The sequence below is a fragment of the Euprymna scolopes genome, chromosome 12 (genome assembly GCF_053919585.1).
Source record: "Euprymna scolopes isolate OS-2025 chromosome 12, ASM5391958v1, whole genome shotgun sequence".
NCBI classification, from domain to species: Eukaryota; Metazoa; Mollusca; class Cephalopoda; order Sepiida; family Sepiolidae; genus Euprymna; species Euprymna scolopes.
Genome location: NC_136493.1, coordinates 79,523,940 through 79,549,419, shown reverse-complemented (window position 1 = coordinate 79,549,419; position 25,480 = coordinate 79,523,940). Strand labels below are relative to the sequence as shown.

Below are 25,480 nucleotides of genomic sequence, written 5' to 3'. Positions count from 1 at the left end.
AAACTTAATTTTAAAACAAGTTGAATGCATTCTAGAATTTACGGTTGGCTTGGTATTACATAAGCAGGTCGAGTCGAGACGGTGTAAAGGCGAGGGTAAGTAAATCGATTGGTAGCAATACTATAATGGACTAGCTAGGCCGGTTGTTTATCAGAGCCAACCTACCGAACTAAGAAAATAAGCTGTGCCACGGTTGTTTATTAATCGCCAGTCCCACAAGAAGTCATAAAAGTTAACGGTGAATAATCGTCCTAACGTTGGGAGACTTAGATTAAGTAAAGGGACTTGATACAACATCCTCTTTAAGAATGGGTTGTTATTTTTATTTATTTATTTCTTTTAACTTCTCAGTTTATGGCGGGGGGGGGCTATAGCCCTTATGGGAGAAAAGCTTCAGAGATCTAACCTCTGAAGAATCTTTGTATATTGACGAGATCGTCTATAGTAGTGATTTCTTAAACGACGGCATACAATTGAGCTCTTAGTATTACAAAATAGTATTTAACAGAGTATTTAACAATGCTTGCCGACGTTTATTTTTATGGAAATTAAAAAATTTACATAAGCGATTTATTATGCATTTTATTTCTATAAGTCATTATGCAAGGAATGCGCGAGTTAATAATACACGCAAATTTGTTTATCTATAAAAGTGAAAGTGTGTGTGTGTGTGTGTGTGTGTGTGTGTGTGTGTGTGTGTGTGTGTGTGTGTGTGTGAGTGTGTGAGTGCGCGCGCGCATTTCCCTACGCAATAACTGTCAATTTTTAGTCTACAGACTTGAAATTTGATATACAAGGTACTGAGATTTGGGAAAATCGATGTGATCGGTTTTTGGCCAGACATTTGGCGATTAAGGGGTCAAAGTTCAACGATTTGACCTTTGAGAACTACCAAACTCATCCGACAATTTTGGGTATACACTTGAAATTTTAGATATAGGTTCCTTGGACATGGATCTAATTTAATTTGATTAGAGCCCAAAACAATTTTAAGGGGTCATAATACGGGTCAAAGTTAAAATTGATCGCTTTTATTTTTGATCAACATAAATCTCCAAATACCCAGGCAACACCGGGCACCCATGCTAGTAACAATATAAAAGTCAATTTTCGCCCATAACTTAATTCCGTGTGGGAACCACCTATCTATAGAATCATTCAAGGACAAAAGTTTTAAGCTAGGTTCGTTTTTCCGTTATTACTCTGCCGAGATCTGTTGAGGTGTGTAGGTTGCAAGGTGTCTGCATCGGCTATAACTGGTCACGTTCGCCTTCAAGTACAGTGTTCTAGCTTGTTTGATGAATTCTCGATTTCTGCGAATTTTTTTTTTTTTTTTTTTTTTTTTTTTTTTACATGGGGGGGGGGTCACCACTTAGCAAGGCACAGGAGCCACTCGGGGATAGGGGTTCACCTTCAGGATCTTCGTTCTATTGTTTTACGGCATATCAACCGTTTTCGTGTCATGTAATGACAAATCAAGTTATTTCGGAAAAGTTTTATTCTTAAAATTCTTTTTAACTTCAAATATTTGTTCTTGGTGTTTGGTTTGACTATTTTGTAGAATTGTTTTTGTATAACATGATCGAGTTTTGCAAAGGAAAAAAAAAATTTGATGCCATTTTTGTTAGGAAGTCAGTATCTTCAGACCAGCCTGATCTGGTAGCCCCACTCCAGGCCAAAGTGGACTTGTATCAATGGTAACTAAGTAACTTCACAGCTCCTAAATGGGGCTTCATAACTGGCTGCCTTAAATTCATACCCAGGCCATTCAATAAGGTAAGCCGCTGGATTCTTGCCAGTTTTCATAGTTATCTGTCGTACTAGATATAGCTCATATGCTGGTTAAAGTTTAGACAAGTAGTGTTCGTATCGGTCTTAAATTTAGAATTTCTACTAGGAGGCGAGATTAGCTTATATCGTGTCATTTCTTAATAAACATCTTGTGCACATTCAATAGGATTTCACACATTCCTTTTAAGTATTAGACTGCGCTTATTCGTCTTATTTGAATTCCTCGAACTAATGTTTGTCTTTTACGTTTCGGTAGATTCAACCTCCGACCTTCATGTATACTTTGTCGAACTATAATTTGGACAGAATTTAGAATGGAATCATTTTACTTCACGGGTGTAACATGCTCTTTTTCCGTCAGCCATGACTAGATAGGTCTTAAGTAATTCGTAATTGCCTTTTTCGATCCCGCACACTGAGGAAGGTCACTGTTGCAATTCTCCCCCCCCCTCTCAAGTACTAACCACTGCATCACGGGTCCAGAGTGCGAAAAGATACACCTGAAGGTCAGAGATTACATCGACCTTAACGTTGTAAGAATGACACTACATTAGAACAGTAGTCGACGAATCCAAATGCAAATAACCAATCCTTATCTCAAATTAAGAAACGTAATATTAAACTGCAGATATTGTGAAGAGGCTTTGTTCAGAAAATTATAAGTAAATCTCAAAATTGTGTTCTGAATCGTGGACGTTGTTGTCCGGTTCAGAACAAAGTCTCCACTATGCCTTGTTCCTCAAGTGTTGCCTGTATGTTTTCCAAAATATCTGTTGAAGTAGAGGCATACTTATCTGCCGTTAGCAAGCATTAACTTCCTGCCATACCGAACAAATCACATACGCATTATCAAAAGTAAACCTGGTTTAATTCTCAAGAGTTGTATCTGTATAATTGCCTCTATTTGGGGGGTGGGGGTATACCACCATTTTAGACAATGTAAAGAAAAAAAAATCTGCGGTCTTTACTACAAACGTCTCAAGATTGAATTTAGTTTATTTCTCGTGCTCTACGCATTAAAATGTCATGAGCATTATCATCCTCTAAATTGATTATATATATATATATATATATATATATATATATATATATATATATATATATATACACACACACACACACATATACATACATACACGTCATATAGAGAAAAGACATTTTTGATAAAAGTTCTCTTCCATGGCTTCACTTTTAATTCAAATGTTCTACTTTTCGGAAAGAGTTTTGTACAGCGGACATTTTGACGATTATTCGACATGGGGACTTTTGATAAGACTAATAATTTGAAGTTTTTTTTTAGAATTTACCAGATAACGAAAACATCTTTCTTAGAGACCCTAAATTCGGCTTAGCATCATGTTACAGAGCTAACGAGAGGCAAAAGGTCTTCCATACGAACATGGAACATGTTTGAAAAAGGTTATTTTTTAATATGACGTTTCGGAATTTTTTAAATGACATTATTCGTATGATTTAGATTCTTCGGGCTACTGTTCATCCTAAGCGCTATTTAAACGTTTGGCTCGATGTAACATCAAAATTCTTCTAGTGTGTATTGAAGAACTCTGGAATGTGCACGCACTTTAAAACGGAACCCTTTATTATTCATCCACTGGGTTAGCATGTTCGTTTCATCAGCTAGTCCTTAAAAATTTGCAAGTAATATTTTATTCGTCGTAAACAGATTAAAGCGATTACAGTCAAAAGTCCCAATATCCAACTCAACAGATATGATATTGACCAAATAATATTGACCCGAACGAACACCCAGAAGGAATCATTTCATGAAGTATTTTTAGATCAGTGTGCAAGGAAATATTTCATCAGATCCGTTTTTATTGGATAGTGTAAAGTGGTTTTTATGATGGAAGGAAGTGAAAGCCCCATCGCTGCTTGCAAGGGCTCTCTCCCCTAACCATATTTCGTTTCAGAAAAAAAAAAAAAAGTTTGTTGACCAGCGGCTGTGATTGAGGTCGGTTAACAGAATCAAATGCGGAAAAAAAAAAAAAAAAAAAAGCAGGCGTTGGTCGAACGGAAGAATAAGGAAAAGGAAATTCTTCATCTGTCGAAAACGAAGCCAGGAATATATGCTATCCATCACAGATTTGGATATTAAACATTCTCCTGTCACTGCCGAAATACCTGAAGACTATTGCACCGACTCGTCCAACAAGACTTATATTCTATTGTTTCATCGAACAATTATCTGGATTACCCCCTCCATGTCACGCGTCGATCGTTAAGTTGAACTTTCTTTAGCACAAAGTTTTTAGGTTAAATGAAACCTTTTTTCTTTGTTCGTTTGGCATAAGCTAGATTCCCCTCATTTGCATCTCACTATCTTTTTTTTGTTGTTATTTTCCCATATCATTGGTGCTCATGCACTTATTGATCCGTGCCGAAATAACATTTAAAAAGCCATTCTTAACATGGAGGGGAGGGTGTTTTGTACCTAATCTGCACTTTAACCTTACAATTGAATAAAAAAAAAATTTTAAACTTGAAAATAGGATTTTAAAAATAGTGCGGATCAGTAAGTGCATTAGCACCATATTATTTGCTGTTAAATATCTTTTATATTTACACTTTGGTCGTTTTGCGTCGTCTCTTTCGCGTGTTTGTTCTGTTTATACACTAGTTCTGTTAATTTGGAACTTGGAGACCTTATGAGCCATATTCCGGATTTATTATTTTTAGTGTCACGCATACGCTATTGTCGCCCAACTAAAGCTGAGTGAGTTTTAATCTATAAAAATTTAGACCCTGGAATAAGCCTAGTAGAAAAACTGGAGCTAAAAAGTTAGAAAAATTTTTGATCAACGACTAATAAAATCAACTTTCATGATTTGTTTAAATGACGATAATTTTAAAATTTGCTTATTTCTATTACATAAATTTATCTTCCTCTATATTGACAATTTAAATGTTAAATTTAAAGTTTTCAAAAAGGTTGGATTATCAATAATTGTTATAGCAAAAAATATTAAATTCCCGAAGTGATTGGCTACTTTATCCCGAAATGTTAATTGACCAAAAGGCGGCTCTCCCCGTATATTTAGAGAATACTAGCAGGCTGCCCAGGGTTGCCCGGTCATAAAATACGCTTAAATGATATTTTGATTTATGCAAACTTCATAAGTATTATTACAAAGCCACTGATTACATTGTACTTAAGACTTCAAAAATATGTATAGAGTGTCATCAGCTAGACTTGAAACCTGAACATATAACTCTCCAGCTTTATTACCGTCTGATCTAAGTTTATATGTACACAAAAAGCTTATTAAAAAGATATAAATGCATATTTGCGTATACATAGAAACATGTTTAGTCGACTTACGCCTGCCAAGTTGTAATTTTGTTTTTCAATGTTGACCCCTTCGCATCTATTTTACCTGCCAAAATAGAGAATCGAATTTGTTCCGAAGGTTCAAATCTTCTATATCAAGTTTCAAGTCTTTAGACCAGTCATTCCCAACGTGGGGCGCATGCCCCACCGGTGGGACATGGCAATATTTTGGTGGGGCATGGGCAGGACGTGCACCCTTGGGCTTACTATACCAAAGACTATAGGGCAACAATAAAGTCTGTTTACCACACAAACTGTTAGTGTCAGTCGTACTCTTGAGGCTAGTTATGAGATATCTTTACTCATTGCTAAATGTGGAAAAAAAATCATTCTATTAGGAGAGGATTTAATAAAACCAATATCAGCATTTCTTAAAACAGTCCTGAAAAAGGATGACAAGGCTGTTAAAGCCATGCCACTCAGTAACAATACTGTTAGAAGAATAGATGAAATGAGTGCAGATATTGAAATTCAACTTGTTGAAAAGTTGAAATCCACACCTTTCTCACTACAAATGGATGAGACGACTCAGAGATAGTGAAGTCATATTGTTAGCATATGCAAGATATATTGATAAAGGTGAATTTGCCGAAGAAATGGTGTTCTGAAAATCGTTAGAAACCACCACTTCTGCTGCTGATATATATAAGCTAAACAATTACTTACACGTCAATAATGTACTAATAGAAAATATAACATTGTGCTGCAGATGGTGCTCCTGTTATGATGGACAAGAAAAAAGGCTGCTTAAAATTGATGAAAAATGAGAATCCAGAAATGATTGTGAACTGTGTTATTCATAGAGAACTTAGGGGCCAAAAATATTACTCCTGTTCTTAATGAGGTATTACGTTCAGTTATAAAATGTATCAATTCTATCAAAGCTAATGCAAAATGTGAGCGTCTCTTCAAGCAATTTTGTGAAAATGAAGATGCAGACTATGTGAGACTTACTTCACACTGAGGTGAGGTGGCTCTCAAAGGGGAATTGCCTGAAAAGATTCATGGACCTATATAATGTTCTTAGTGACTTTTTAAGTGACAAGCCTGAAATGAAGCACCTGCAAACTGTTGATGGTAAAGCATTTGTAAGTAATTTAACATTTTTGAAAAACTGAATCTCTTAAACAACTTCAAGGATCGAATAAAACTCTTGGGTGCAAAGACAAAGATATTTGGCTTCGTTTCATTTATTGAGGTACGTCAAAAAAACATTTCTAACAAAATATTTGACCAGTTTCATTGGCTAAAAAAATGTGAGGTGACTGATGCTGCTGTGCTTTCATTGTGGATCATCTGAAAATAATGGCCTCTGATTTTAAAGAACGATTTTCTGATTTAAAACAAATTGATTTTCCAACATGGGTGATACAGCCAATGCTAGTGGATATATCTGATATTTCGATGCAGTACTAAGAAGAGCTCTCGGAAATGCAAAATGATGAGTCAGTTAAAACTTTATTCAATATAAAAGGAGTGATGTCATGGCTTTGTGATGAGACAAACTAAATACTCACATTCAACCAACTTAGCAAGAAAATTGTTGTTGCCCTTCCCATCTTCATATTTAGCTGAATGTGGCTTTAGTGCTGCCAATGATTTATTACTGAAGAAAAGAAATCGACTAGATATCACTAGACGAGGAGACTTGAGACTTAAGCTCATAAAATCTCTGTCGCAGATATGATGCTCAAGGATCTCACTAACAGACATTTTCATGTAAGCTAAAAAATTTTTTATTATTATTATTCAATAATTAAAAGTATTATAAAATAATTTTTCATTTAAAAAATGTGATATTTTCGCATCTCAGTTCTCTATCATATGTTTTAAATTTAAAACTTTATTTAAATATCCTTTCGTTTAAAAATTTCTCTTTCATTGATGCCATGTTCTTTGGAACCTTGTTTAGATACAAGTTAATGGCCTTTTAAGCTTACTTCACCGACTAACAGGGATTTTTAATAACAAAAATTAAATATCACAAAGGGGAGGCATCAGGATTTTAGAAATGCCTAGGTGGGGCATGGCCCAAAATAGGTTGGGGACCACCGCTTTAGATCAAAAATTGACAAAGATTTAAGTATATCAACTTGAAAAATGTCGAGTAACAAACCAATAAATAACGTAACATACACAAGACTCCGCGTTGCCCAGGATTGAAGGGCGAATATATTTTCGTTTCGTGCTCGTAGCACATCTTCGTTTTACATGTTCAGTTCTGTAAACGTATAGTCTATCTCCCACACTTCGTGCCACAGTGTTTCAAAAGAAAAATATTTAAGTTTTAAGGGAGAATTTTGCTCTTAGGGATGTAGAGAACTTTAGAAGTATTTTTTTTAGATTTTCTAACCTTTTTTTCTCTAGAGAACACATGCGAGATTGACGTAATTAAAATTAGATTTAAATGTTAAAACTTCATATAAGTTTCTTTTAGATTAGAAGTGTAAAAAAAAAAAAAAAGTATTCGGACCGAACGCAAACATGTTAATTGCCAAATAGCACACAAGTATAGACGTAATTATTAATGAACAGTTACTATGACGACAATTTCAACGAGAAACCGCAATTGTTCGGCGAGATCTAGTTCAATCAAATGAGCTGTCGCCATCTTACGATCAGGTCAACTTTTATTGATTGAGAAAACAAATAGATGCAAGTAAACGCAAGCTTTAGAATTTTGATTTTTATTAAATATTTTAAATCTTACGTGAAAACACGACAGGTGCAGCTGCTAAGACGTTATCAATGCGTTTAATGTGTAGTTTTAAGGGAGAATTTTGCTCTTAGGGATAAATAATAGATGAAGAATTTGGGACTTTTGACTGTAATCGCTTTAATCTGTTTATCGAGATAACACTTGATTACATCTTGTTTTATTTGAAAATATGCGAACCGGAAAACAAAACGCAATCATAAAACATGAAAACTTATTGCTTCAAATAATCGGAATCAGAAAATTCTGAGCTCACTTTCCGATACCAAAACCTATTGTTTTTAACTTAGTTTTCCATGGCTCGTATCGATGACGAAATAATTTTAAACAATCAGTAAATCTGAAACGTATAGATCACTCCGACAAATGATTTTATGTTTGAAAATATTCACGTTACATTTTTACAATAATCCGACCCCAACCCCTATATTTAGAAATTTAAAGAATCGGAATTTCTAACTGTATTGGAAGAGAGAAAAATATTGGAATCTTGTACCGCTCTCCATTGTGACGATGTTATTCCCCAGACGAGATTATATCAAAAAGCACTTTAAAACAAATCGCTCCCAGGGGTCTGGATAGACATATCGGTAGCAGTTATAGTGATACTTTTTGTCTTCTGGCATAAAAAGGGTTTACAAAAGTGTGAGAGAGACAGACACAGGCACACAGAGACAGGCACACAGAGAGACACAGAGACAGACAGAGACACAGACACAGACAGACACAGAGACAGGCATTAAAAATCTTTTCCTCCATTAACGCTTTTATCTTCATTCATATTAAATTGGGGTGTTTTTTAGTAACACGATTGTCGTCCAAAGTTGACCTCTATCAAACCCAGGGATTATGCGAAAACCATTATCACTACCAATTTAGCAGTAGATTGGACTACATTTTAGTAGAGCTGGATAAACTTTTAAGACAATTTGTTAGTAGGGTCTTTAGGAACCAGGTCTTATTTTCGTAAGAGTATGATAAAGAAAAAAAAAAGTTAACGCTGGCTGTAAATACACAGGAAATGAATAATCAATGTTAGATATTACACAGAGCTTTGCTCAATTTCGCCGCCAAGTAAATTCATGAATATTTTAATAAAATGTTTGATAAACTTTCCTATTAGTTGTCGAGAAAAAGAAACTAATACATATAGCACAGTGTGTGCATGTGTTCGTATAGAAAGTTTAGAGAATGTTCATAAGAATCTGAAAGTGGTAAAAGTGTACCTCTAAAGACACTGGAAATGCTGCCGAACTTCTAAGTGAACCCCTAACGAAGCTAGGATAGCATAAACACCTTAAAACAATTCATTTTAATCAGATTAATGCTATGTATAATAGCTTCAAGAGAAGACAATGGAAGTGGTTCCGAATATTTAAGTGCTATCCGAAACTAAAGGGGCTGGGTTAAGGGAAGGAGTTAGGGCGAAACTCCTTCAAACAGATAAGTGCCCTTCTATTTGCTAGGAATTGTCTACCAGATTCGTCAATTTTTAGTCTAAAGACTTAAAAACTTGATGTATAGAGGATTTGAACCCGTGTAAAAAATTCTATCTGGTTTTTAGCCGATAAAATAACCGCAACAGAATCAAAATTGAAAAAGTTGGAACTTTGCATGTTTAAGTCACTAAGCTTATTTCTACACAGGCAAATATACACTTCTACAATAAGGTCGGTTCAATTTTCAAGTTCTAATATCCCTCTGCTAGCTCAAATGATAACGAATAAGCTAGAGAGCTGTAGGTTTTAGTTTCGATTCTAGCTGATGACATCCAAGGCATTACTTTTGAAATCATGATTATATATTGAATACAATATTCAAATCAATAGAGTATTAACTTTATGATACGAAATTAGCATAAATTAAGTGTATTTTATAACCGGGAAACACCGGGCGTCCTAGCAGTGTATTCTATTTGGATAAAATAGGATATCAAAATTTTCCAGGGAAGACAATGAAAGTTGTTCTGAATATCTCCGTGCATTCACCATTAAGTAACCCATGAGGACAGAACAACTTTTAAAAAATCAATTATGATTTTAATGAAATTTAAACCATGCGTTTAAAATACTGAGCTTTTTTCTTTTTTTTTTGCAACATTTACAAAGTTGTACGATTGCTATCGCTTACGGCATATCAAATCGGGTTTGTATTACTGTACACAGATTCGAAAAAGTTGTCAAAAACAAATATATAACAAATAAATGCTATCAAAAGCAAGATAAGTTACTTTTCTACCAAACTGGATATATTTTTCGTGTTTTTATTCAATGTAACATGTTTATTCAGCTCGAAAACCATACAGTGTTTACCGATGTATTGGAAAATTCAAGATGGCATCTGACTCCCTCTTTAACACGGTAAGTATGGGAAAAGGTGTTATAAATAAAAAACTAGAAAAAATACTATTAAAAACCCGCCGAATATATGTCAACCTATGTCACGGTAACATATATTGAGCGAGTTTTTAACAGTATTTTATCCAGTTTTTTATTTATAACACCTTTTCCCAAACTTACCGTGTTAAAGAGGGAGTCAGATGCCATCTTGAATTTTCCAATACATCGGTAAACACTATGGTTTTCGAGCTGAATAAACATATTACATTGAATAAAAATACGAAAAAATATATCCAGTTTGGTAGAAAAGTAACTTATCTTGCCTTTGATAACATTTATTTGTTATATATTTGTTTTTGGACAACTTTTTCGAATCTATGTGTACAGTAATACAAACCCTCAAATCATTTTTGTAAAATCGAATTTTAGTCGTTCTAAGTGCCGAGGTGGCCGACTGAATAGACAGAAGGGAGTAACGAATGCAACAAATGAAACTAATGTTCCCGAGCAACTTCGAGTAAAGAAAACTAAAGTCTCAAAATCGAAACAACCGAGTTTAGACAAACCTTGAATAAAAAGATTCTATATCTTTACAACTCTAGCATTCGCCCATGCTGGGAGTATTCTTGCCACATCTGGGCATCTAGCACCAATCTCTCGCTCTTAGATTGGAGACTTTTTGCACCCGGTCTAATAGGCTGTTAGCTAAGCTCCAGCCTCTGTCCCATCATCGCAATGTTGCATCCACGTGCCCGTTTTATAATTACTTCAATGAAATGTGCTCTAATGAACTCGTAGCACTTGTGACACGTTAACTCATCGACAAGCAGCAAAACCCCACCCCTTCACCGTTGGTTTCTAGGTGTCAGTAAGCCTTCTACTCTAACAGATTCTTCTGACTGCTAGACTTAAATATCCTTCCATTTTCCTCGACTGTACTAACTTACAGAGGATTAAATATAATGCGAACAGATATCTCGCTGCTAAACTTATCGAATGTAACTATATCACTAAAAAAAAATTTAAAAAATTAAAAAACAAGCTTTAATACTTCACTTTCACAGTATCTCCGATCGTTAATAGCTTCTTCGATTGGTATTAATAAAGATTGAAAAAGTAAATAATAAATTGGGAATTCTCCGGATATTAATATGCTACAAAACCAACCAGTATTGTTTTTCCTTAATTACAATACACTAGAACTGAAATTGTTCACGAATACTGTCCAAACGTTTCGAAAGATATTGTACTTTTTAAAGCTTAAAAAAAAAAGTATAGTGGAGTAGCGTATAAAGTACTTGGTAAATTCAGTCGTAAAGTTACTCTTATGGAGGCTGAAAGTTTAATCCCTCAACGCAGGAGACACTCAAAATACAATAATGAATTACTTTAAGCTTCTACCCAATCATGGCTGAGCGAAAGCATGTTAACCCTCGTGGATTGATTAAAGGGTTCCGTTCGAAATTATGAAGATTTCAGAAGGAGGTCAGGGATTTATGTAGTTTTAGAACATTTTAACGGACCGTGGTATACATAGTATATATTAATCAGAAAATGAACTTTAAAACACAGCACCATAAATAAATCTCATGTCTTTACAGCATTGAAAATTTCGATCGTCCCGAATTATTTCTTCCGATTTCATAAAATCGGACGGGAGGGGGGGCGTATAAATAACGGGAAAATATTTCTCCACTATATTTTATGAAAATTAGCATTAAAATAGTTTATCCTATGGTAAATAAGGACGAAATTTCAGTGAAAATTGTACTATTATCGATTTTTTTTTTCTAGATTTAAACTAATGTCAGTAAATGCCACATAAAGAAACCTTGTTCTAAGGCGTCGATAATGTCAATTTTTTCGCGTCTCATTGATTATTTTCGTGTGCTGTAAAAAAAAAAAAAAAAAAAAAAAAAAGAAAAGTTCTTTTGAATAGCACAAAAGTTACAGTAACCTTAAGGTTACATGGTTTTAAATATGAGGAACATTCTATGGTCCGCTTTAGGGGGGGGGTCCCTATCCTTTCAAATTATCAAGTTGGTTTCTGTATTTACTTTAAAGCTTCAGAAAATTAATGAACACATGTTCAAAATGTACTTGTAAACAAAGAAAGCCGATTGGAAATGATAGGGGAATATGAATGGTTCGCTTTGGAGGCAAAGCGAACCATTCATATGTTCCCCATATTTCACACGATGCAACCTTAGTATAAGTTGCTATAACTTTTTGTGGCAGTCAAAAGAATGAAAATAAACTTAACGGTTTTGACAACATGTCTTAAGAGTACGAAAAAGAACGAAAATGATACGAAAATCGTTTACATTATCGGCGTCTTAAAGTTTTCCTCCAAGACCCCTTTTTACGCGCCTAAAACAATTTAAATTAAAAAACTAAAGGGTTCAGATTTTTACGAAGTCTTCGATACTAGTTTCCTATACAATTAACTTAAGTAAATATTATTTTTATATATTATGGCAATATTTTTATATGGTTCCTTCCACTCGTTTCATTTTACGAAATATTACAATTTCTACCTCGTACGCCAGAATTCTGATGTTTTCTAACGGTAGAAAAATGTTATTTCTCCAGTGACCTTAACAGATTTGATGTAAGTCTTCCATTTGAGGTCTAGGTGAAAGTTAAGACCTTATCAAAGCAAAAGAATGTTCAAGAAGAGTGAAAGAATGAGCAAAGTGCAATTATAGGTTGCACTTATCAAACGGGGTCAAGGGCTTGCACTTTTTAAAAAATATTTGACCTCGGGAAATTCGTGATAAAATTGAAAACATTTGATTCCATCCGTGTTTTGATTGTTCAAACTGCTGTTCTCATCTTCAGTGTTAGTTTTTTTTTTGTTTTTGTTTTTTTTTTTACACAAAAAACATCAAGGTTCGAAGGCCACTCAAGGATAACGGTCAATGATATAAAGTGGTAGTGTAGTAATCGTTAATGTGCAGAATTTGATTTAAAGGGGACGGTTCAACAAGAACGGTTTCTAGTAAACATTGACTTTACAGGTCTTATTTTAAACTAATGATGCACGTGAAAACGAAGATAGAACTCTCGGCAACCGATCTATCTATATATCTATAAAAGTGAACGTGTCTGTGTGTGTCTGTGTACATTTCCCTACGCAATAACTGTCAATTTTTAGTCTATAGACTCGAAATTTGAAATACCGGGTACTGAGATTTGGGAAAATCGATGTGACGGGTGTCAGCCAGAAATTTGGCTGTTAAGGGGTAAAATTTCAACGATTTGACCTTTAAGAACTCTACCAAACTCCTCCGACAATTTTGGGTCTAGACACTTGAAATTTTAGATATAGGTTCCTTGAACCTGGATCTAACTTAATAAAGTAATTTGAGCCCGAAACTATAAATTTTAAGGGGTCATAATAGGGGGTCAAAGTTTTAAAAAATTAACCATTTTTTTTGTTTTTTTTGCACAGCATACACCTCCAAACACCCGAGCAACGCCGGGCACCCCTGCTAGTATACCTATAAAGTTGAGGATTTTTCTCGCTCTGACAGATATTAAAAGCCCACTTTTTCTATTTAAAAAATCGCCAAAACTAAATACTCAGATATGCGAGCTACTACATAGAGATTAATTTGCATTTTCCTTAAAAAAAAAAAAAAAAAAAAAAAGCGTTAATTATTCATTTTATATTCGATTGGTTCCATTTCACTGAATTCTATTATGCATAGTATCTACATAATTGTGTAGAACTTAAGCTGAAAATTCCCTATCACACACAAGTGACCTTTGTCTGCGTATTAGAGAAGTCTACCAAACGCCTTTAAATATTTGGTCTACAGAGTTGAGATTTGATATATAGGATATTTGGAATTGTAGCACTTTATATTTGTTTTTGTTAACCGGTAAATTAGTTTGCCTTTAAAGGGTCAAAATTGGAGAGAGAAAAAAATTTACCATGGCCTAGCTTAAGTAAACACTACTTTTTTCTCTCTCTCTGCATGCGTTAATTAAAAATCTATACTTTAAACGTGATTTTTTGCAGTTTTGTATATGTATGGATTTAGTTCATGCGATAACATGGCTGAAGAGCTTTGTTTTGGTTTCGATTCTAACTGATGGCACACAAGTAATTTTTTTTTTACTTTTGCAATCACTATATTGATATGATAGAATTGGCTCTAATACGAAATCTGCATAAATTAAAATATATGCAAGCGTTGATTTACGATAAGGCAACGCTGGGCCACCTGCTAGTAGCTTATATAAACTACTCACCTTCCTCTTGGCTTGTACTGATGACGTAGTAGTAAAACTACTAAAATAAGGTTCCAACCGTGGTCTGAACACTTGTTTGTCTAGCTACAATGAAGAAGTGTAATACGACAAAAAAATGCTTAAAGTAAAGGCACTCTTCTAAATAACGAAGACTGCGGTCAAACCGTTCTAATTGACCTTGGCAAAAGATTTTTCCTGGTAAATTGAACAATCACTTTAAGAGTAAAATTCAAGTGTACGCTATTTGACGCCAATTACGCTCACGTTCATAATGTGAATCGGCTGAAATTGACAATTCTAAGGTCGTTCTTAAAAGAAAATAAGATATATACGTTGATACCCGAGAAAAGGCCAATTATTTAAACTTTTGGTACAGTTTTGTTCAGCTCCGAGCACTGGCCGTCGACAGAGCAACTATTTACTTCCAGTCCGAGGTTATGCCGATCTGACAAAATGATGGGAAGTTGACTGCTGCTACTAACATGCATTGCACATAGACATGCTTACGAAAATGAAATTCAGGATTGAGGTCCGAGGAAAAGGTCGAGCAAATGGGGTTTTATTTATTACAATAAAGTATCAAGAAAACCGGATTTGAAGTTTTTGTTCGTGTATGACGAAAATTTATGTGAACTCAGCGAGCTAAACAAAATTACGATCAATGTTTTTGTACTTTTGTTCACCCTTAAAAACGATGGATATTGCCATTGAAAAGGCAGGGAGCTACTGTGATAGATGTACGACAACCAAGTTTAGTCAAAGATTTAAATGTTAATATTTAATATTGTTTAATATTAATATTGTACAGTTGGGAAACCGGGAGGGGATTCCAAAGGCAAGTGGTCCAGAGAAAGAAGCTATTAAAATAAAAAAAATTTCCGGCATCTATGAACCTCTACAGTGAAGGGATGTGCCTTTACTACTAGTCGGAAATGTTTAAATTTAAATCTCGTTAAGACATACTACGAAATTTAAAAACTTGCATACATGATATTTTAGCCGGATTTTTATTAATTGGATTTTACAAAATAACATGATACAATTATGTTAGAATTTTTACGATTGAATTAAAGTTAATCTCAACTGTAAAATTACGTTTGAACATCAACTACAGAATAAGTGTTGGTGACATTTTATTACAGAAGAATATAAAGCGTAGTTTGTTTCGTCTAATAAATAGTTGAGATTATCCTATCTAAAATCTGTCTCGATTCGAATCAAATATTCAAAACAAGAAAATGCACGTGATTAGGCAATTGAGCATAGCAACGACCGAGCTGAACACAACTGGCGTAAAACAGAATTGAAGTAACAAAGGCGACGCTTGTATGGTCACTATGACAACGCGATACGAGCGACACTAACCAGGTTAATAATCAAGTGAGAGTTGGTATGATCTAAGTCTATTAGGTTTAGATCTGTTAGCGGCAAGATGACCAAACATGTCATGTTGAAATTTTAATAAAGAAATTAAAGAGTAAATTGGCCTTCTGGCCAAGATCAAAGTGTAGTATCTATTCTTCAGATGCTACACTTCCATTTCTCGTTCTCTTTCAGTGGAGGAGAAGTCCTTCACGACTGAGACAATTTTTATTTTTGTACCTTTTATCCACGTTAAAAACGATCCTGGTGTCTAACTGTCCCGTGGGGAGGCATTGTAAATAGGTACACACATTCAACATCGACATTTAGTGAAAGAGACGCACTCTTTGACCGGCCTTTTGCACTTCATCGTCACCAATTCTTCCACCCCCTGGAGAAGGCGAGAAAATGAGGAAGAAAGGACCTTTGCTTTCCCCGTTTTCGTCAGTTCGAGTACCTCCGGCCTTCGAGGAGGAGGCTTACTTCGTCAAAAAGATTTTGACGTTAAATATGTTACTGTTTTTCTCCTTTAGAAAAAGACGTTTGTTTGGAACTCCATTGATAGTTACTAAGCTTTCAACGTAAGTTCATTCCCAGTTATTAAAAGGCGTCAAGGTTTTATCGACTGGAAAGTTAGTTCAAAAAGACCAGCGGAAAAAACCGGTTGTGTTTTGGGGGATTTCCTTTCTGTCAAAGAAAGGAATTTCGCTGGCTTGACAAGACGAGCAGATTATCGGCATCGTCAGGAGAGAAAATTCCCTCTTTGTTCAAGGAACTTGAGAGACCATCTTGGAAGACGATTCAACCGAAGTTTCCTTCATATAACAATTTTATTTTAAAAAGAAAAAATACCATTAATGCCAAAATTTTTCCCGTGTAAGGAAGACACGGCATCCTGGACATACGTAAGGATTTTATTTGTACAAAGCCTACCTAAGCGGCTTTATGGTTTTCTTTCCTTTGTATCTGAACCTCTTTTCTTCCATTTAAAGAAAAAGATACTTTGAGATTCCCTTTCGAGAAAGAAAGGACATTTAAAGCAAAGCCTGAACTTAAAACAATGACTGAAAAAGAACTATTTCCTGTTTTTTTATGTTCTTTTATTTTCAGCCTTTCTTACGAGTAAGAATTGTCACTTATTTTGTACGTTTTTTTTTTTAAAATGTTTCTAAGTTTTTTTTTTTTTTTAACCCTAGCTTTGGGAAATAAAGGCAATCGATAACATTTATTTTAATAAATTTGGATCATTTTAAACACATTTAGGGTCTTTATTCTTTCTTTTGCTCATTTCTATTAGTTTCCCCATTTCCAACAAATTTTCTTTATATGCTTTTTCCTTTTTTGTTACCATGGAAAACGGATTTTGGTAACGACCCCAAAATTCCGTTAGTCAGCAATAACAATGTTCAAGTGCAAAAAAAGAACATTAGAATATAAGGTGATTGTGTAGATTAGTGATCTTTTAAACCAACGCATTTCAGGTGAAAACCTTACGTACTTACGCGTCATGTTGACAGTAGTGTAAATTTTTTTTAATTTACAAAAAAAATGATCCAGCAAAAAAGTACAAGTAAAAATAGAATTGCTTGAATTTCTTGTTTGGATGTGAAAGCTGTGAGATCAATTTAGTGTGTCAAATTAACATTCGCGGTTTTCACCATTTGAAACAATAGAATTGAGGATTTGTTAATGCATTTAACAAATCTATTGAATTGTTTTGTAATTTATGCTAATTTCGACATGACACGCAAGTCGCAACGGCCTTGTTTGAGCACAGTACATGTCCGTTCCAACCGAGACGATATTTTCCTATCATTTTATCAGATTGGTGCAACGTAAAAATAAGCAAATACACATTTCAGAAATGGTAGAGTCTGACTAAACATGAAGTCCAGCGCAATATTATCCCGTGTATAAAAAAAAAAAAAAAAAAATGTTATTTTACAAAAAGGTAGGCACGGCCAAAACTGGAGGGAGTAAGTATTTTTTGACGGAGTTTTAAATGGAAAAAAAAAATAATAATAATCATCCGAAACTGAAAATATTGTATTGTGAGAAAAGTGAGGATTGTAGATGAAGCAAACAAACTGCATGTATCAGATTTTAAGGTTGAAAATCTGAATTTTGAAGGTGTTTAATTTTTCATCTTTTGAAGTGTGAAATCTGTTGAATGTTAATTATCTTTCAGATTAGCCAAAAAAAAAAAAAAAAATTTTTATGAAAAACACTTAATCTTAAAATAAGTCAGTTTTCTTTTAATGAGCCCAATATTGCTAATATAATATTGTTGCATAGGAGTGTTATTTTAGAAGGTACCAAATATGAGAGTACGTTACGTTCTTATTTAGATGACTTATATATTTGTTGTTATTCATGTTAGTAAGAGTCTTAGAGTGATAGAGACAGTCTTAGGAGTGTTCATGTTGAGTGTTGTGAGATGCTAGATATTATATATTCATTGTGAGTGTTCATATTGTTGAGATGGAGACATGAGATACAGAGACAGGGTACATAAAGAGTTTTTATATATAACGAGACAGATTTCTACAGGAGCACCAAGCCTGTAATTCAACTAGAGATTTTTGAATATCTTGATAGATAGTGCGTTTGACATTTACGTTGACAGTTGTACATTTTTATAAACACAAAGTTCATATTACTACAATTTCACTTTACCTTTGTTTTGGTGATGATTCCAAAGTTCTTATAACATAAATGGGCAATACCTTTTCTGTTGAATAACACGAAGACGCATACAAAAAGATGAAGATGTTCGTTTATTATTCCATATGACCGGTCAATGGCTTTGCATCCAGGAATTCAAGTCTTACATGATTCTTCTAACCTCGCTTCCAAGGTTCAATGTCAGCCCTGTCTCTTCTCCGACTGACTGATCTGATTCTCTTCCTAACTAACTTCGAACTCTCCTATATTGAGAAATCATTTCTGCCCTGACGTCACACGTATGTCTGGTTAACGTGACCACAACTCACGTGTTTCCAACATGCGCGACTTGCACGTTTTGAAACCATTTCTGACGACCAGGAAATTTCCTATTCTGTTTTACAAAGGAATTTAAGCTACTTGTCTAATTCTGTAACCTATATTTTATTATGCATTCTTTCTAAGAATTGTGAATAGTTTTTTTTCATCCAAATTGTATTTATTAAATATTTTAACAGAATCAACAATTTAACTGGACATTCCATTTAAATCTATTGTTCTTTAAAACTTATCTACAGGGTTCAATCCTTGTTTTATGTGATCATTTAACTAATTCTCTTATTTTTAACTTACATGAAAAGGGGACAGCCCTTTTAATGTAACACTTATATAGGAAATGCTTTGAAGAATCGATCCCGAAAAAAAAAGGGGGGGGAATCGATAAATAACTGCGCATTATGCAAAAAATATAATTTCTTTTGGCAATGTTGTTAGGTGCCGTTGGAAGACCATACGTCCTAAAATAGTTCTGTATTTACAAACAGTTGTTACCGTGGTAATTTTTTTACTTTGTTTTTTTTAACAGCATATCAATCCTTTGTGGGTTATTCAATACCGAATCCAGTTATTTTGGGAATAATATTCGATGTTGTATCCAGTTATTTTATGAGATTTTTATTCTTCAAATTGTCCTCATTCTTAAGATAAATAACCAAAGGATTAAATTTGGTTTGCAACAAAATTTCATTGAAATTTGTCTTCAATCCACGGCAATTCCATTGGATTTTCTTGTAATTCATGAATTTTTTTGGTTTGAGGAGTAACTTCCGTTTCCATGTCTTCTAATTCCGTAAATCTATTTGTAGTAGTAGTGGCTTGTTTGTGGTAATTTCTTTATATTGTTTTTTGGTAAATGTATTTTTTGTTTTTCCAGGTGTGTTTTTTTCACCATGGGGAAGAAGTATTGGTGATCTGTGTGGTCTTTCTTTTAACGGATTTTGTTTCATCTTTGTCAGCATTTGCACGATGTACTGGTGATTTTTGTGGTCTTTTTGATCGACTGTTTTCTTGGAGGTTCTGATTTTGGTTGAGAATGTTTTATTGGTAACATTAGTTGATGATTTCATGGGATGATTAATTTTTGATGATATGTTTGGTTTGATTTAATTCATAATATTTGGGTCAGTCGTTTGGTCCCAATTGTAACAATTTGTTTAATATTTCGTATTTGGCGTTTTGGTTAGTGATGTTGGATGATATACAACTTGAGAGTACGTCTTTTCCTTCATGTATGCATCTATTTTCATGGCTTCGGGGAAGATGTTTTTGGTACGTTTTATTGACACTACCTTCTTTTTCTTCCAGATTCTGCATGCTCTAGCATAAGCAGGATGGTTTTCTCCACAATTTGCGCATTTGCAATCAAGATTGGAGTCATTGACAGTGTGGTCTGGACCTCTCTGGCCACATCTGCCGCACACTGCTCGTCCCCTACACGCGTCCTCATGGTGCCCAAACTTCTGGCATTTAATGCACTGAAGTGGGTTTGGTATAAAGGGTTCAAATTTTCAACGTTGACCCCAATTTTGATTTTTGGGATAGTGGGTTTATTGACCTGCATAATGTAAGTGTTCGTATGTATAGTCTGATTCTTTTTTTTTTATTATTATTGTAAATCTTAACGTTTATTACTCCTTGATTTTTAAGTTCTTTTGTTATCTCTTCAGTAGTGCACATTGAGAGGTCTTTCGATTTTACTACACCTTTGAATGTATTCAGATTCTTGTGCGGATAAGTTTTGATATTTATGTTGTGGAAAGTTTTCATTCCTAGGAGAAAAGTGGCATGTTTTTTCTCTTTCCACTTCCACCAGTAGGGTTTTATTATTTTTTTTTAATTTTTACATTTTTGGGGGTAATACAGGGTGACAAAAAAAAAAAAAAAAAAAAAAAAAAAAAGCAGCTAAATGGAAGCTATCTAGAACATATGCTGTAGAACGGAAAAAGGCCAAAGACCCTAACGTTTTGATGTGATGTTTTGAATATAATAAACTAGTTATGACCAAAGTTTCATTTTATTTGGACGAAACACTAAGAAACGGGACCTAATTAGAGTTGTGGGCCCGTTTTTTTTTCGTCACCTTGTATATGCCGATATAATTTTATGTATAATAAACGGTGATAAGTCAGTTATTTTGGTTTCTTCGGTGCATTCCAATACAATAAATTTTGAGGGTTTTTGATGTAATTGATTATCTGAACTATCCGAGTCGACGTGTTGGCACTTGGAGTTTTTATACTTGGCCATATATATGTATATTGTTTATGCTCACCACCCACCTCGGAGTCCAATATTAGGGCATGTTAAGGGGGAAACCCATTTGCCTTGTCATGCCAGGGCTACATAAACAGTATACATGTTCCAAATGGGAGCCATGAGCACCCATAATCCTTTAGTTACACAATCCAAGTCATTTGTGGTAACTTCTGGCACTATACAGCCATGTCATGACTTTAATCATTTGGCACATTTGACCATAGCCACCGCCTTCTAACACATGGAAAAGAGGAGAAAATATGTATATAGTGGTACAGGGTAGAACTGTATTTGTTACGGTTTAGAGGAAATTGATAGAAAAGTAGATGCGTTAGGGCTTGACGTAACTAGCCAATTGACCGGATCGGGCCCCTCCGATCGCCCGCCTAGCCTTGTACAAGGCCAAAGTGGAGTGTTGTAACTGATATCTTTAATTTTCTTAGATTAAAGTTGCTCAGCCACCAGGATCCTTTTCCAAGTCATTACAGGTCGCCACCCACGACCAACAGGTGGCCCCTTTGAGAGGCTTTTACTCTCTGCAGGGGGACAGTCGGTGTATTCTAATGCCCCACCAACGGGGTTTGGAAGTAGGGAAGGAAAGAAAAAAAGGGGGGGCTGTTTTTGTTTTTGCAGAACATAAGTTTTACAAAAGAGAATAGAAAACAAAAAACAGAAGTTTAATGTAGATGCATTTCGTCTCAGGAAGCCACTATGCAGCCTGATCTGGTAGCACCAGTAATTTTTACTTACAGGAACTCGATGTGGAGAGGTGAAGCAATGGAATTCTGTGTGACAGTCGTTCAAGCAAAAGGTTTGAAAGTGCTTGGTCGACTGATTTTATAATAGTGTTTGTTTTTTGTCCACTCACGTGGGTTGGAGGTGACAACATTTGCATAGAATCGACTAGTGGGTTATAAAAACACCCCTAGCAACGATGTGTTGGTCTTTTTGTTTAGTCCAGCGTTTCGTAGTAACTATTACAAGGACGATCTGTCGTAAGCAACGAGGCAATTCATGGCAACTCCAGTTAAGAGAGAAAAGCCGTGAAGGATTCACCACGTTTCATTGTTTTTTCCTTCTATGTAGAGTTAATGTTTAATCCGTTGAGTTGCAGAAACGCCTCCCACTTCAGTCAGTTAAAATCCGACACTTTGCAATGAATTGCAAATAAATAAAATAAACGAGCGTTACTCGGAGGGAACTAGAGAGAAGGCTAGCCCTTCTTCAAAGCAAAATAAGGATGACTGTGGTGAGTATGGAAGAGGAACCACTGTCCTTGAATGTGTTTTTATCCTTTCAAAAGGATATAGAAGGATGGCCAGAAGAGCTAGAGGGTGTGTCTTGGATCATGCAGGAACAACTGGCTGCCGAAGAGGAAGCTGAGTCACTTGCTGAACTATTTCAAGCTTTTAGATTTGAGAGGTGCGACATCGACTGGGGGTTGTACAGGCAAATACTAAAGGAAATACTTCAGAGGTTCCTATAGAAAATAGAAACCCCAACGTTGAACCAACCTTCAACCCTCATAATCAGGAAGCTACTAGTATCCCAGAACCAACCAAGTCCTTCAACCCAACCGTATATTCTTCCTTTTCAGTAGAACCTTTTAAAAATCAAACTGAAAGGGCCACATTTCAGTGGAAGGGATTTTGAAAATAGAAGTTTTAAGGACTTTCTCACCAAGTTTGAGAAATTGTGCTATGTCAATACCATCGGCAATGGGAAAGCTGTACTTTTTCAGGTGTTCTCTTGAGGGTAGAGCCCTTCAACATATTGCCCATCTTTCAGTTTCTGAAGACAGTTATCCAGTGGCTCTAAAATTGTTGAAGGAACAATCCTTGGATGAGGAAGAAATACGCAGCGAAATCCCAGGTATATTAGATTTTCGCTTGGAGAATCCAAAAGATTTGGTGGGGTTGAAAAACTTCATGATGAAAACGCAGGCGGATGTATGGGAACTTAGAGAATCATACAGCTGTGATTTATACGATATGTCGGCAGGTGCCATAATAATTTCTCAGGTATTGTCTGAAAAATTACCATCCAACATAAAGAATGAACTGATCAGGATTTCTGGAAAGACCTACCCAACGTTGTTAGTAATCCTGTTGAAAACACCAGAAATTATTAAGCAGTTTTTGATTGTTAGGAAACCTGAAAAGCATCCTGTGGCTAAGCTGAGGCCCCCACCAAGACTTAAGAAAATAATGAATCACATTCCTCCCTGAATGCCTTCAATGCCAAAGTGGAATCAAAACCACAAAAATGCGAGTTTTGTAAGAAGCATGAACATTATTCGGAAAGTTGTCCCTACTACACCTCCCATGAAGCCCGGATTACAATGTGCAAGGAACTTTGGCTGTGCTTTCGATTAAAAAAAAAAAAAAAAAAAAGAAAGAAAAACCTAGGGGAGCAATTTGCCCTTTGAGAACAGCTAGAAATAGCTGTAGCAGCTGCACTGTTAAAGGCTGTGACAGCAATGTGCCCAGACAAGAGAGGCAAGGTGCGTGTGGATACCTGTTTACATACGAATGATTACAGCTACGGTTTCATGTCTCCAGTAATAAGTATAGTGGTAGGAAATAAATTGTCTCCTGGACACCAGAAACTAAAGAACCTACTTGGATACTTTGTGTTGGAACGACTGAATTGCTTTTCCACAGCAAAAGACAGTAGGTTGGAAGTGAAAACCTTTTGGGCTCAGAAACAAGACCTTTTAAAGAGACCTCAAATTCTTTCCAGCGAATTAAAATTTTTCACATGAATTACTGGAGCTTCTGCAGATAGTTAAAACCTGGAACGACATCGATTTGCAACTAAGTACAATTCCAGGGACAGTTATATTAAAATTGAGGGGCTATTAGGAATTGACGCCATTTAATTCACAGAATGGTTTCAAATCGTCCCCTGCATGTATGGAGCTGCTTTTTTCACTCCGAGAGGATTTGTACCCTTTGGTAACAGCCGTTGCTTCATGTATGAGAATCAACTAAAACCAAGACACAAAGTTAAGAGGGTCAAGAATCAATTATACCTTTTTGTTGGCAAAAACACCACTTTCAGAGTACAAAATTAATTTTGTGCTGAATCCAGAAGAGAAATACCTAGACCCCTTAAAAGGTTAGTTTGAGGAAGGAAACGTCCAGAGAGGACTAGAAAGCATGTTTAGTATGGAGTCACTAGGATTACCCATCACAGGAATTCTCCACCATGGATGAAGACAAAGTACAGGAGTTTAGGAACACTATATCCTTCAGAGATGGCCGATACCATGTACAGCTGCCATGGTATGAAGACAAAGTGAAGTCTGTGCCTTCTAACCACAATACTGCTCTTAGAATACTAGAAAGAGTAGTTAAAGACCTAGAGAAGAAAGGTCTCTATGATCAATACTTGGACGTCTTTAGACAACAGGAAGATGAAGGAATTATAGAGGAAATAACAGTGACTCCAGAAGACTTTCAAAATTACATATGGATTCCGCACAGACTGGTACTCGAACTGGCTGATCAGATGACCACGAAGAGGAGACCTGTATTCAATTGTTTCTACAAGGGCGCAAATTCTATATCTGAATGAGGCAGCCTATCCAGGAGTCAACCTAATGGGAGATATGTTGGAACTGTTGATTTGCTTTAGGGCCAACAAATATGTGTTATTGGCCGACATAAGGAAAGCATTCCTTATGATTTGTCTAGACCTGGAAAAGGACCGCAATTGTTTCTTTTTAAAGGAAGGTGACAACTTGTATTGTTACAGATACTCTACCATCTTATTCGGTTTCAATGTAGATCCCTTTATATTAGATCATATTTTGAAATATCACGTGGAAAAATTTCCTTCAGATGAATGTCCTCAGGTACTCAAGTCGAACTTTTATGTGGACAATTTGGTGAAAACAGGAAATGACAAATATTCTACGTTATACACAACGGTGAAGGAGCGACTCCAAGAGGGTAACTTTGAGATACAATCCTGCAACTCCAACAGTGCAGTTTTACGAGAAAAGATGGCGGCAGATGGAACTGTCAGGGTTTGATTCTGGTGTGGAGAAAGTTTTATGGTATTTGTACAGCCCCCAACATGATACTATGAAGGTCTGTACACATCAATGCGATGTAACCGCATCAACAAAAAGGAAAATGCTGTCTGAAGCTTCCAAAGTGTTTGATCCCTTGTCCCTTTGTCTTCCAGTAACAGTGAGGAGCAGAATGCTGATAGAACTTTGGAGGCAAAAATTGGATTGGAATGATGAAGTTCCAGAGGAGTCAAAAAAGACATGAAAAGCTCTGGTGAAGGACAACGGAATTGGACTGTATCATTTCCAAGGAGAGTCTTAGATGAAAATAAACCGATAAAATTGTTCCTATTTTGTGATGCCTCCAAAATTTCATGCGGCTTTTC

General features: G+C 35.4%; 1 protein-coding gene across 1 annotated transcript; it reads left to right on the top strand.

Annotated features, from left to right (window-relative positions):
* The first annotated feature begins 24,680 nt into the window (after positions 1-24,680).
* On the top strand, positions 24,681-25,115 carry LOC145291073 (uncharacterized). Its single transcript, XM_080136586.1, has one exon. The coding sequence runs from the start codon at positions 24,681-24,683 to the stop codon at positions 25,113-25,115; it is 435 nt and encodes a 144-aa protein (XP_079992712.1).
* Positions 25,116-25,480: the final 365 nt, after the last annotated feature.